Source organism: Telmatherina bonti (assembly GCF_933228915.1).
Source record: "Telmatherina bonti genome assembly, chromosome: 19".
NCBI classification, from domain to species: Eukaryota; Metazoa; Chordata; class Actinopteri; order Atheriniformes; family Telmatherinidae; genus Telmatherina; species Telmatherina bonti.
In genome coordinates, this window is record NC_136617.1 from 24,221,997 (window position 1) to 24,235,887 (window position 13,891).

A 13,891-nucleotide genomic window follows, 5' to 3' on the forward strand; every position below is an offset into this window, starting at 1 on the left:
TGCACAGAAACATTTGTGCAATATATGGATTAGTGACCCCTAAGTTGCAGTGGGGAACACCTCCCAGTGTGGTGGAGAATGAAAGGGCTAAGTACGTTGATAAGCAGCAAAGTAAAGCTCATAGTGTTCATCCAGTCATCCCAAATGATAGCAACATCAGGAAAAAGAAACAAGAGAAACTGGAGAAATACCAAGGACCCAAGGAAGAACTGGTGGAAGCCTGAAAGTGAAGGCAACAGTAGTACCAGAGTCATTGTAACAATAAATACAGTCATTGTAACAATAAATAAAGTGAGCTAGATAGATAAATTAGATTGATAAGATAGAAAAAAAACTCCACCCAATTCACAGAACGTTTTTTTATTTTAGGCTACAGCATGACTGAGGATCTGTTTGACAGAACAAAGACAAACTGTAGACACAATTAATGAATTTTACTAAAAAAAAATTCAGATTCCTATGCAATGCTACACAATAATATGAAATATAAATTATGTACATTTTTTGAGAGCAGGGAGAACCATTCCACCCTGCAGCGAGGAAAGGAGAGACAAAGAGGAGCGTATGTGAGGAGAAATGTGAACTGGGGAAAGTGCTTGACACTCAAAACGTTTTGTAGTTGACAGTAAAAAATTTCAACAATATTGGTCACAAACTAATACTCAGGTGGCTCAATAAGCAGATGTAGACAGTTGAGAAAAGAGGTAAATTCAAATGTAACAGTATCAAAATGCCCAAGCACATCGCACTGCGATGCACACGGTACAAAAATAACCAGGTATTTCTCACAGCATAGTGGACCAGAACTGGTAAACCCAGCAAGTAAGGACTTATATGTAGTACCAATTAAACTGTAGTGTATTCAAAGGTTAATTATAAAAATTTTATAAAAGAAATATTCAAATTACTAAACAATCAAATTAAATTGTCTCCTAAATGAAAGGATTTAAAGGGGTTGAATGACACCACCTTCCTGTCAGGGACAACAAATGGAACAAACTCACTGAACGTTGCGTGAGGAGTTTGGGCCTCACATGAGCAGCTGTTAATATAGAAATTAACAGTTGTGCACTGTATCAGAACCTCTGGACTCTCCTGCACTCTCTTCAATTACATTTTCACCAAAACATGAATCCTTACCACCTTGTTGTCCTTATCATTTCACATGTTCAGACTCAGGTAATCTGGGTAACAGCTATATATCATAAATCTGACAAATACATGCTTAACTTTAAACATCCGTGCAATTATTACTCATTAACCATCTTGAAAAGCCATATATTAGTAGCATTGTTACATGCAAACCTGACATACTTCATCCTCCTGCTCTACCTGGTTGCATTTTATAAATACTGTTGTAAAGACAGTTTTAGGATTTGCTCTATAAGGGAAGCACAGGGACAGAAAATCATGATTCAGCTATTGCAACAAGGGGGCATGTGTCAACAAAACAACATGTTAATTGGACTGCATATATGCGCCTAAGTATTAGGCCTTTGTTGCTCCTGAGCATAGTAGGATAAGGGACACTGGGGTGTGTGGTTCTGGTTTCAGTATATTTGGGTATGATAGCAGCACAGTCAGCTGTACTCCATTCACTGTCCTTCCTCCTCACGCAGGAATTGGAAGACAGATGAGAAATCTTTGTTAGCATAGCCACGAGAGCACATGACTCGGTAGATCTGATGGGCGAGGGAACCTAAAGGGATGGGTGTCTTTGTGCTGGTGGCGGTGTTTTGGGCCAAACCAAGATCCTTCAAACAGACACATCAAAAGAAAAATAGAAAAAAGTTAGAAACACAGTAGCTCTATTTAGTTAGATCAACATAATAACTTATTCTGAAACAGCACTGTGCCTTGTTGACTTAAAAATGGCGCTGGATGGGATTGAGGGTGCTTTAACAGCTTATCAGGTTAGCTGCTATTCATAATATGACTGTACCCTGGTGAAGGAATAGAGTCAAATTCCAAATTATAAGTGTAGAACTTTCTCACTGTATCAGACTTGTTCTAAGTGTGTGTTTTGGCTGGGTTTTGTTTTGGGCAGATAATTTATAGGAACGGGAGTCAAGGAGTGGAACCTATTTTGTCTGGTGAGCATGGGATTAAAAAGTTATTCCTGTTTGGGGGTTACTAAAGCATCTTGGGGTCATGTTTGGAGAAGAATGCAGTGAGCGGTTTACCTTTACCTATGTTAAGTAAATTAAATGTGGGTTGTGACTTAGTGACAGGTAAACTCTCAAATATTAACAGTTGGGATTAGCCTGCTCTACAGGATGTGTGGTCTTCTAACCCACAGAAAATGGATGAATGGACAGACTTCAGGCTCTTACTGTTTAAATATATGATCATAAATAACAGTTTATACCCAACCATCAACATTGAAGCTATACTTCTAATAAAAAATTATCCAAACAAAATATCACAAAAAGACAAAAAAGCAGCTGTTGTACCTTGGCCATTAATGTTGTTCCAAAGCCCCCCTGGTAGTTGTTGGCAGAGGGCACACCCTCCATTACTCCGGGAACTGGGTTGTAAGTGTCACTGGACCAGCAACGACCTGAGGACATGTTGAGGATCTTTGCCAGCAGTTTCGGGTCCAAGCCCAGTCTGAAACAATGAGGGGAAACCAGAAATAAGTGACTGCTGTGGACACTATTTGACTCACAAAACAGTGTTCATACTCTGAAGATATAAGCTTGCGACTTACTGAGTTAAATTTTAAAAATTGTAGCTGGGAAAAGCCCAGAAAGGAAAATAAACAGAAAGATCAAGGAAGAAAATGACAAAGAGCTTGACTCTTCAATGAGAGGAAAAACAGACAGAAAAAGAATTATGGCTAGGCAATACGACCTCAAATAATATCAAGATTATTCAAACTCTTTTTATTGCAAACATTGTAATAATAGAAGAACAGATATTGTAAGAAAAGGTAAATTAAACACAATTTTATATTTATTATATATATATATATATATATATATATATATATATATATATATATATATATATATATATATTTATACACAGTAATTAAATCCATATTTTCCTTTTATTTGAGAGAAATTTTAATTCCCAAACATTTTAATTAATAGACAAAATTACATCAATTATTGGTTTTGAATGTAAGCTCTGATAAATTTTCCATTAACTGCCGAGACCTAAGAAGAATACAAATTTCATGAGATTAAAACAATGTTAGATTTCTGTTTTACTTTTAAATGTTTAACAATGAGATGGTGAAGATAGTACAAGATAAAAAGGAAAGTGAAGGACAGCAGATACAGAAAGTATATGACCAAAAGCACGAATTGTGGTCCTCATTTTTGAACAAGTGTGAAGAGCCAAAAAAAAAAAAAAAATGGGTGTGGATTTCCAGCTGATTCTAGTGACCCCCACTGAACTTTAAGCCTGGATGTGACCATTCCTCAGTGATAATGGCTGAAGGCTTTGTAATACTAGCTAATGCAGTATTGATGTTCACCAACAGAACTATCTTTCATCATCCCTCTTTCAAGCAAGTGGAGGAGGAGAAGTGGTTAAGCAGCACAGGGGAGCCATAAACCTGGCTGTCACATTTCAGAAGCACACTCTTGGTTCTGCTGCCCCATTTTGTAGCAACCTACTTTCATATGCAAGAGGAGAAATCTCTATGATGTGAAGCAACAAAAAGCAAATGAGACACAGAAAAAGGGAAAAAGCACAGACAGAAGCATTAAGTGAAACCAAGTGCCAACCATTACAGCAGGAGGGTGTAACCATAGCGCCTGTGTTGGGTATTCAATGTGACCGTATAGTACAGCTTTTGCATATTAATGGTTTAAAGGCCACTGTAAAGCTGACCACATCAAGTCCTAGCTGCCTTAAGTTTATTGTTACTTACAGGCCTGTAACTCTATTCTGCTCTCTATATGACGATTAAACCATCATAGGTCCTAAAAGCCAGCAGTCCCCCCTCCCTGCCTCTCTCCACCTGGCTTTCATTCTGCGATTACTACCACAGTTTTATTAGCTGTCTTCTAACTAATTAAGAATAAGGATTGCATTTACACTCACTCTGTGTCTCTCCCTTCTCTTTTCCCTTGTCCTTCATCCCTTGTGTGTCCTTTCAGACTCCTTAATTTTTAAGAAACAGTTGTGGAAATGCAGCATCAGTAACTCTGCATGCAAGTTGATTTAAAAACAAAATCACCAGCTCCCCTGGAGATTGCTTTTTTCCTTTATGTCTGTATGTTTCTCCATTCTGCTATCCCTCCCCTCACCATCCACGCTGAAACCTCCCTGTCTAAGGACTCTTGGGGACATATGTTTGACATCGCCCCCCCACCCCCTGACTCGCCACACATACGCACACACGAGCAGGTCCCCTCCTTGCGTTCTGGGTCAGCAGCTGAAAAGGTTACTGGCTGAGCTACAATAAAGCGCGTCCGAGTGCACAGATCGTTTGTTATAGCGACCAGAGACGCTGACGGGGAGCTGTTGTCCTCTGTTAACGATAAATCAATGAAGTTCCCCTCTTGCTCCCCTCACACATTCACACACGCATGCGCGCACACATACACACAGCTGTGGTTATTAGCTGACGCAGTGGTGTCATTCCTCACCTGCGGTAATTTGCGTGAAGAAGAGGACATGTCACACTTTAACAAGATTGACACGGATAAACAGACATGAATGGTGAAACAAACATGTTGCTGTGTGGTTTTGCTGCAGATTAAAAAGAAAAAATAATATGAGACAGAGACAGATGGAAATAAGGGGAGGCTGTGTTGATGTGTTGGGAGCTCAAGCAGGTGGAGTTCATTTGCAGCACTGATATTAACTGTCTGTTTCATCATGATTAGCTTCTCGTCCTCATTTGATACCACAAGAGAGGAAGCCCAATCCGTTCTCCATTTATTATTTCATTAAAGAGCTAACGAGCACATACACACACACACACACACACACACACACACACAAGTGTTTACTATCCCCTTTAAAGAGGCAACAAGCACGTTTATCGCCCCTGTTTAATCTTTGTCGCAACATATGCTCACAATTCATTTGAATACGTAGAGCGGAGAAAAGATGTGTGTTGTGGTAAAGGAAAAGGGTTTGTGTCTTGTTATACACTTTGATTAGAAGATTGCTCCTCCCAGAAAAATGAACAAAGAAGCACATGTGCATTTCTACTTTTGCTTTAATAACTGCATGTATGACCCGGTGAAATATGTGTGTAATATGAGCAAAGATCTGAAATTGTCATATCCTCTCCTAAGACAGTTGTCTTTTTCCTTCTTGCTTTCACAATTCGTCTTCATGTCATTTCTCTGCACTCATCTATGCGGCTTCTCATTTTCCTATTTAAAGAGACTGGTTGGACACAAAAAATACAGCAGAAATGAAAGAGATGTAGGATGTTAAAAATTTAGATATTTAAATTAAATTCAAAGTAAAGCAATATAAACTAAAACAACGCCAAAAGCAAGGGAAAAAAATACTATGAAAGAGGGGGTGTGCAAGTAGGTTTGGAAGAGAGTATGTGTGTGTGTGTGTTCATAATTGTCATGCGTGGCCATTCCTTGCGCTAAGAGTGCGTCGCGCTCTGTTGGAGACGGCCAGAGCTTCCATCTGAGATCAACAAATTAGTTCCATGAGCAGAACTGCGTGCATGAGCTCGTGTGTTCATGTGTCTGTAAGCATGAGCAGGTAAGGAGACACACACACACAAAAATATCTGATAGGGCAGCTCTATCACACCCAAGTTCAGCATGATAAAATGTTATTGCCATTTTCCTGTAAATTGGCTGTGAATGCTCAGTATCCTTTGTGTTAGACCGTGTCAGTGTGTGTGTGTCTGTACACATGCGCCTATGAGCGCATCTTCTCTGCATAAGAGGCTGGGCCGCAATGCAGCGTGGGAGATTTACGGGTGTGTGTTCTGTCTAAATGATGACAGACTTTGTCAAGCCCCCTAATAAAGCCCCAGAGATTGTCAAGTAGGAAGACAGGGAACATTGGAAAACACACACACACACACACACACACACACACACACACACACACACACACACACACAATCTATGTCTGAACACACAGACTATTCATGTCTATATGCTTTATCAAGACAGCATATGGTCAGTCTTTCTAAAACAAAGATAATTCACATTCAAAGTGAGTGGATGCGGTAGGAAGTATTCTTTTTCACCACAGGAAAACATTATAATGATATGAACTGGGATAAGTTGTTATACTGCTAGAAAACTGCTGTTTTCAACATATCTGGATGTAAATTGGCATCTGTGTGCACGTGTGTACGCTTCAGGGGCAGTGTGGAAATGTGTAAATCTGTGTAGCTCGCTTAATGCCTCGATATTTCAGAGGCCTAGTGAGGGGATTTATGTGCAACTGCTCATGCCAATTTTCTTCCTCTGTCTCGGCACAAATAAATCAGCCACACTAACACAGCTGCACTGTACAAAGAGCAATACATTTACACTCGCGTCCACACAAAACCGAAAGCACATACACTTTTACATGGTAAAACCTATAAAAACACATAACAGTGTAACGGTGACCAGAGGAAACAGTCTATTATTGACAATGGATGTGCATAAACAGTAGAATATAAATTCCCACATCATTCATCTAACTGACAGCCAATATACAGATTCATTGTGTGCAATTTTCACTCAACATCCACTTGCCTGACCTCTACTTCACAATTTGGTGTATTGGTTTAAATCAGAAGACTTCATGTCCCATCATCCTCAGCCACCTGGCCAAAGAGACTTGGGTCAGGACAAGACATGATGACTGATGAGATTTCTAGATGGTGTTCAGTGGCATGGGTGTGGCAGGATACAAGTGAGCGCTCAAGGAGCAGATGTAAATCCGACTCTGGCTCCACCCTCTCATCCATCTTGCTCTAAAATAGGCGGCTCGGACTTGGGGCGGGGTTGACCCCTTTGCACCTCCATAAACTACACACGCACACATACACAGACAGATTTCTAAAACCATATTGAACTAGTAAATTACAGTTACAGCCATATCACTGGTGTAGTAATTGCTGTTATAGTGACGGCTATATCTAACAGCGATTTCACAGCTGAATTAATGCATAGTTAAATGGTAAATGGTTCAAAACCAGTGATATTTAATGCATTACACTTTTCTTGAACACCTAAAAACAAATGTGCCAAAAGATTTCCAGAATCAAACATGGATATATTTCAGCCTACTATTCATAGGCATGCTCTTACTTGATAGAAGCTTGATCTTCATAAGAGCAACATTATTATTATTAAGAGCTTATTATGTGGCAAATTGAAGAGGGACACTTTATTTGTACCCATTAATGATAGGAAAATGCTCAAAAGTTGGCTTCACAAATAAATATGCCTGTTAATTTGTATAAGCATTTTTCATGTTAACTGAGTCTTGACTTTCTAAACAACAAATATCCAGTAGGTCAGCTTTGCTTACTATACCTGATGCCAAGGTTCATGGTCTCTGCAGTCCCAATCATCCCGATGGCTAATAGCATATTGTTGCATATCTTAGCTGCCTGGAGATTTGTAGAAAAAAAGAAAGTAATCCTTAAATACAAAGAAAGTTTTTGAAAAACAATCATGCATTACAAAATGGAATGAAATTTTAAAAGGCATCACAAAAGGAAATGGAATTGAACAAACTATTCAGTGGATAGTGATAAAAGGCCACCAAAGAGGGATGTCCCCTAGGTGTTCATGTGCCATGTTCCGCCAGTCTGTCAAAATGTGTGACCTTGTCAAAAAGTGCTACTGCAGGCTGAATTTATAGGTTAACCCGTCGAAATGTGCTACCCTATCAGAACAAAATACTGCACCAATTTTTAATACAATATACAGTTTGTGCAATAAAAAGTTGTTTGTTAGTTATTTTTTAACAAACTGAAGTACCCAATAGGTGTGGTCTTAAGAAATAATGTGCCGGGCATTGAAATATCAATCTTTGAATAAAATAGGCTGTATCAACTGTATAATCTATCCTATCAAAGTATCAAACCTTGTATGTTTGTGGAAGTATGATGAATTGGCAGTTTAAACTACCCCATCGGAATATGCTGGTTTATATAATATCTTATATCTATACAAGTAGGTAGTCTCAGCATTATAAATTACCCCATCAAAGTATGCTATGTTATATGGTAGCTTATATTTATGCAGATAAGATGATTCCACAATATAGATTAGTGTAAGTAGATACTCACACATATCATTAAACAAACAAAATAGTTAAAAGAATTTATAATATATAATTTCTATAAACATGCAAGTACAAAAAATAAAACTTAAGTTTATTTCACAACACAAAATTCCCACAACAAGGAGGTACAGCATTGATGGCTTGACAGTATAACTAAACCAAAGTACGCTATGAAAGTAGGAAGATCAGACAGTGCAAGTTACCCCATAAAACTATGCTACCCTATACACAGAGTAGCCTATATTTATGCAGGTAGGAAGCCACGACAGAGTAAATTAATGTAAGTATCCACCATTAGGGTTTTATAATCATGAAAACTTTCAATAGTTTAGATATCAGGTTTATAATTTAGATTAAAATACAGTAAAATTGTAACTAAAGTTTTAGTTTATTTTACAAGGTACAGCTGACGGAAACACAGCTGTTTCAACCAGATTTAGGGTACCACGGATTCATAGGCGTATCCTTACTTCTCACTGAAATTGTTTTTTTGTGAAACATGTACGCATAGAAGACAATGGTAGCTCCTCTCCATGGGTAGAATGAAATAAATGCTGCAGCGCTACTTGCAACAGTTTTCTGCAATGGTTTGGTTCACACAGGCGTGCCGCAGAGTTGGCCACCCCTGATCTATGCACTATAATGTAGAAACCACTGGTTGCAATTTAAGATGAGCCAATTAAAACATTTTTCCAGAAAGCAAAAGGAAACTGAGGAAGCATCAGTTACAGTTCTTGGTATGCAATGCCCGTTGTGATCTCGTGGATGCAGTGCAGTGCAGTGCGGACGCTCAGCATCTAACACACTCCTGGTGTGAATTGGTGTGCCAGGGATATTGGCACGAAACCACACCACAGCTGTAACAAGGTGTACACTGCCTTGGTGAAAATTTGCCGTAACAAAATATTTAAGAGAGATACCCGTGGATTAGTAAGAGCAAATATTCGTTTTGTTGCACTTTAGAACTTGTCTGTCAATGATATATTAAACTATTTCACACAAAAACATACAGAATGTAATCCATAATCTCTGTGAGTGAGTTTTGCTTTACCTGTCCAGTGCCAACCTGTCCACAGTACACAACATTGGCTCCCATGCAGGTGAGGAGCTCCTGTGCAGCCTGATATTCCTCCTCAACTCCTCCAACCATGAAGGTCAGCTTTGCCATGCTGGCAGCCCCAACACCTAAACACACATTATACAAACAGTTCTGAGGTTAACTTGACAATGTACACATTTGGCTTTGCCAAACAAAAGACATCTTAAAGCACAGGGTTTTTTCAATGTCATTAAATGTGATGTCATTTCAATGTCATTAAATGCACAGCTGACTAAAAATGTCAGCTGTGCATCTATCTGTGTGTGCATTTGTTTGTGTGTGGGAAAAAAGTGTTAAGTAGTTGTGCACCAGAGGGACACAGATATCTTTAAAAGCCGATTGTTGCCATGATGCACTGTGCAACTCTCGTGGGAACCATTGGCTTTTGTCTTGTCACCCCTGTTCTTTCACATACACATAAACACACACAAATGCAAGTGCACACCACCAGCTGTGCCTGAGGCCAGCCTCTCTCATGTGGGTATCAGTGACAGGCGTGAGGGGTAATTAACTTTACACTTTATCATGTTCAATTAGGCATTCCCTCCCCATGCCTGATGGCTTAAGGAGCGTGCCATGTTGTGGGAGGCAACCCCCTCCCAACAACCCTTTAGTCTCTCCACAGGGTCCTTAATGCAAAAATAACCCCTTTTCTTTGAAAGATGCAGCCAACCAGCCTGAGTTTCTTATGCAATCAACTGTCCCCTAAATACTTCAGTGACTGTGCCTGAACCAAAGATACACATTAAGCTGTGAAATACATAAACACACATGTATACACAGAAAACATAAACCCCAAAACAATAATATCTATAAAGAATCATTTGAAAAGTATTGGTCATAAGTTGGAAGCAAAAAAAAAAAAGATAAAAATTTTATAAACATAAATGCAGAGAAACAGATTGCCTCCATAGGAAGGAAGTACATCACATATCCTTGGTTCGGAGGGGGGGGGCTCAGATGAGGCTGTATTGTCGTATTCAAGGGAAACCTAGGAGAGGGTCATCGCAAACATTTAACTAATATTTCAGCCTGCTGCCCTGTGCATGTTTTGTTTTTACCTATTTGAGCTCATATGAACTCAAATATAAATTGGATTAATGTGGATCATATAAGGGACTCGCTTTAACTGAGTCACAATTGGACTGTAATGAATTGTATTGAACTGGATTGTAAATAAAAGGTGATTTGAGATAGCTTTGTTATGACTTGGCAGAGCACAAAAAAGGAATTGAACTGCACAGAAATAAATTGAACTAATGACTACATAGTTGATAAGCTGTTCTCACTTCTAAGATATATCCAACACTTACTATCGCAAAAGAAAAAAAATACAACATCCAATAGAAAATAACTTATGAAGACCTATTTTTTTCTTCTTGGGTGGTCAAAACAGTTGGCTTTATTTAATTGTATCATGTTTAAGTTTTATTTCTACAGTGACAAGTAAATGATGCTTTGTAATCACTTATTACAGCCATGATTAAGTTAGCTTATACCATTCACATGAGTTCACCGTACAGTCACAACAGCCAAGTTTGTTTCCCCTCAGTTAATGAAATTTATGTTTTTTATGTTTTAGCATTTGAAAAGTCTTCTTCCTGCTTGTTATAGATGATAAAAAAGCACAATGACTGAAAACAGCAGGAAATGGAGATGGACTTGATCCCTCTTTAGGGTGCCATCATGCTCTAATGAAAGGCCTCTAACTAGTGAAAACCTAATAATGTAGGCGTTAATAATTAAAAGGGGATCTTCTACAGAGAATACAGCTTAAATTACTGTATCAGAGTTTACTGCAGAGTAAAACTATATTTCCATGGTTCATAAACATAAATATACATGTTGCCCCCTCCCCCCCATTTAATTGGTTGTGCTATTGTCAGGGATATCATGACACTGTGTGCTTCTGTGTGTGTCAGTGATGAGCTGTCAGCAGGTCATTAGGGCCAAATAATGAAGTCCAAAGCCCACGCTGCGGCAGCTGCCTATGGACCACAGCTAACATGCGCTCAACATAAGGCTACCACAGATCCCAATCATACACACATATGGTCCACAGACATGATATATTATTTCCTTTCTTGCCACTTCATGTCATGTTTTACATTTAGTTTAAGTGTATTTAGTCTGCAGTATAAGTTACAAATAGTTCTGATTACTATAGCAGTGTCCTATATTTTTTATTTCAATTTCCAACCTTTAGGCCACAAGATGAGCCTCACAAATTTAAATACATATGCCCAAATACACACAGCAGTGTGACAATGTTGCAGGTTCATTAGTAGAGATCACTGTTTGCTGACGACTAAGGAGAAGATTATTGATGACATTGTCAATGTGGTAATCAATATAGCCCACTAAGGAGGAAAAAACAGAGAGGGAGAGAGAGCAAATATAGAAAAGGATCTTTCTGTTTCTACCTCCCGGCATCCCTCCCTCAAATTAACTAATCACCCATAATAAGCTCTTATGATCTGTAGTGGATTTCTATAAGGAGTGACACCAGGATGATGGAAGATCCTTGTAGGGAGAAGAATAAGACATTATTAGCATAATAGTATGTGTGTGTAGGCATCTTCAGCCAGTCTGCTTATTGTGCACGGATTAAAGTGTTATTGTTACGTGTGATTTTAAGGTAGTGTTTATGTGGTTCGTGCACCTTCACTGTGTTCAGCGTGCATGAGGGGACGTCCCATTCTTGGGCCGGTGCTGTCAGAGACGGATTAAAGAAGAATCCTAATGAGGCTTCCTGAGTGCCGAGTATACCGGCTCATCCATCCCACCGGGAGTGACAGTCGTGGATCGTTAGCACTGCACAACTACACAACGCCCCCTAGGGGGAGGAGACAAGGTATGTGGGGCTGTGGGGAAGACATCTATGATAAAATATACAGAGCAGAGATGTCGAGAGGGAGGAGCACAGAAAAGATGGCAATAAAAAGAGGACATGCACTGGAAAAAGTTGAATATGTTAAAACAAATATGTGTTAAGTAAAAAAATAATGACTATATTACAAGTATTTCAGAGGTCTGAAAGTACTACTGACACCTTTTCTAAGACGGAATATTAAAAAAGGAAATCCTCGCCTGAAAATAATTCCCTTAGGAAAGAACCACCTCCTTATTCTGTCATCCAAAACCTGGGAAAAAACTTGGGCCAACTACGTAGTGGGTGTCCACCCCCGCACCACCAAGACATCCAACTCAAATATTCACGAACAACTTTTACTGGTGTAACAAGAAGGAAGCTAATCAGTCAAATATATGTACAATAACAAGAGGGAGCAGAATGTAAGCTGTTCTTTTTCTATAATATTGCATTAAAGATAGAACTCTTCCACATGGGATATGGTTGTGTGTCCGAGTGTGTGCATTTGAAATAAACTTGCCAAACACACACAGTATAAACTTCAACAACAAGGCCTCAACCATGGCATCATCCATGAGTGTGAAACTGGTTGTGTGAAGGCAAATGAACATCAAAGTAACAAATTTGGTTTGGTCTGTTTGTAGTGAATACTTAGTTCATTAGCAATTCTCTCATTATGCTCAAACAAATCAAGCAAAGCAATTCATGACAGCTATATAACCTTTTAAAGCACAGCTCTGTCTGAAGTGGTGCATGTACAAGCTGGATTATGTGTGTGCATGTGCGTATCATAGGCAGGTGCACATCACCAGAGCTGGCCGCCAGTAAGACGTCAGTTGGAGCTTTTGAGGCTGTGTCTCAGAGTTACAAGCCGCATGTAAACCAGTAGCCTCTTTTTTATTGGTGGCGGGTTTAAATTGAACTAGATTTGTGTATACGAGGCTCCACAAACTACACACACATGAGGGGAGTGTTTCTGGTGTTTTGTAATGACTGACGCATTTGATACCATTCCACAACTCTGCTTTTCTGTCAAGGGATTATGTGGAAAAATCTTCAGAGCAAAACAGCACCCATAATATGATTAGTGATCTAGAAAAACCTAATTTGCTCAAATGATCATGTTGCTGCTCTTGGTGCAAGATTGCATGAGAATATGACAGATTTTATGTTATGCCTCTAAGTGCCAAAGTATTTTATTGAAATATACCACTTAAGTTTTAACTCTATACATACATGATCAATTAAAACCTTGGATGCACTTGATTTGATAGAAAAATGCGTCCCAACTTTTGACCGGTAATGTATGAGAGGATGTTTTCGCTTCATGCATTCATCTCATAATTCTGGCTCAAAAGTGCACCAGCTTTGAGTCAATGGGAGTCGACTCTTGGAGTATAAGCCAATGGGGGTAGGATGTTTACTGGCAAAATACGAAGCCTCATGTGGTCCACCATTATAATTACACCCAAGGGTAGATCTTTTTCTCAAACAAATTAAAACCCAAAACAGGGGCCATAAAAAGCACAGCGGATATAGAATAAATAAGCGAAATGGGACAAGGGTGCGCGTTAACCAAAATCGCTCACACACTTAAGCATCAAAAATCAGCACTTTCAACAGTTTTTCTGCCAACTTCACTAATGCTTCTCTCTTGTGTTAAAAACAGACTCTTTATCGACTGCACT

The 13,891-nt window shown here is 39.0% G+C and overlaps 1 protein-coding gene across 1 annotated transcript in view; it reads right to left on the reverse strand.

The window, feature by feature from the left end:
• Positions 1-373: 373 nt before the first annotated feature.
• hibadha (3-hydroxyisobutyrate dehydrogenase a) overlaps positions 374-13,891 on the reverse strand; it is a 27,427-nt gene continuing 13,909 nt past the window's right edge. The window contains exons 5-8 of the mRNA XM_079258562.1: positions 9,284-9,417; positions 7,476-7,552; positions 2,454-2,610; positions 374-1,754 (exon numbers count right to left, since the gene is read on the reverse strand). Coding sequence (XP_079114688.1) covers positions 1,596-1,754; positions 2,454-2,610; positions 7,476-7,552; positions 9,284-9,417 — 527 coding nt within the window. The 3' untranslated portion in view covers positions 374-1,595. The remainder of the gene's footprint in view (positions 1,755-2,453; positions 2,611-7,475; positions 7,553-9,283; positions 9,418-13,891) is intronic.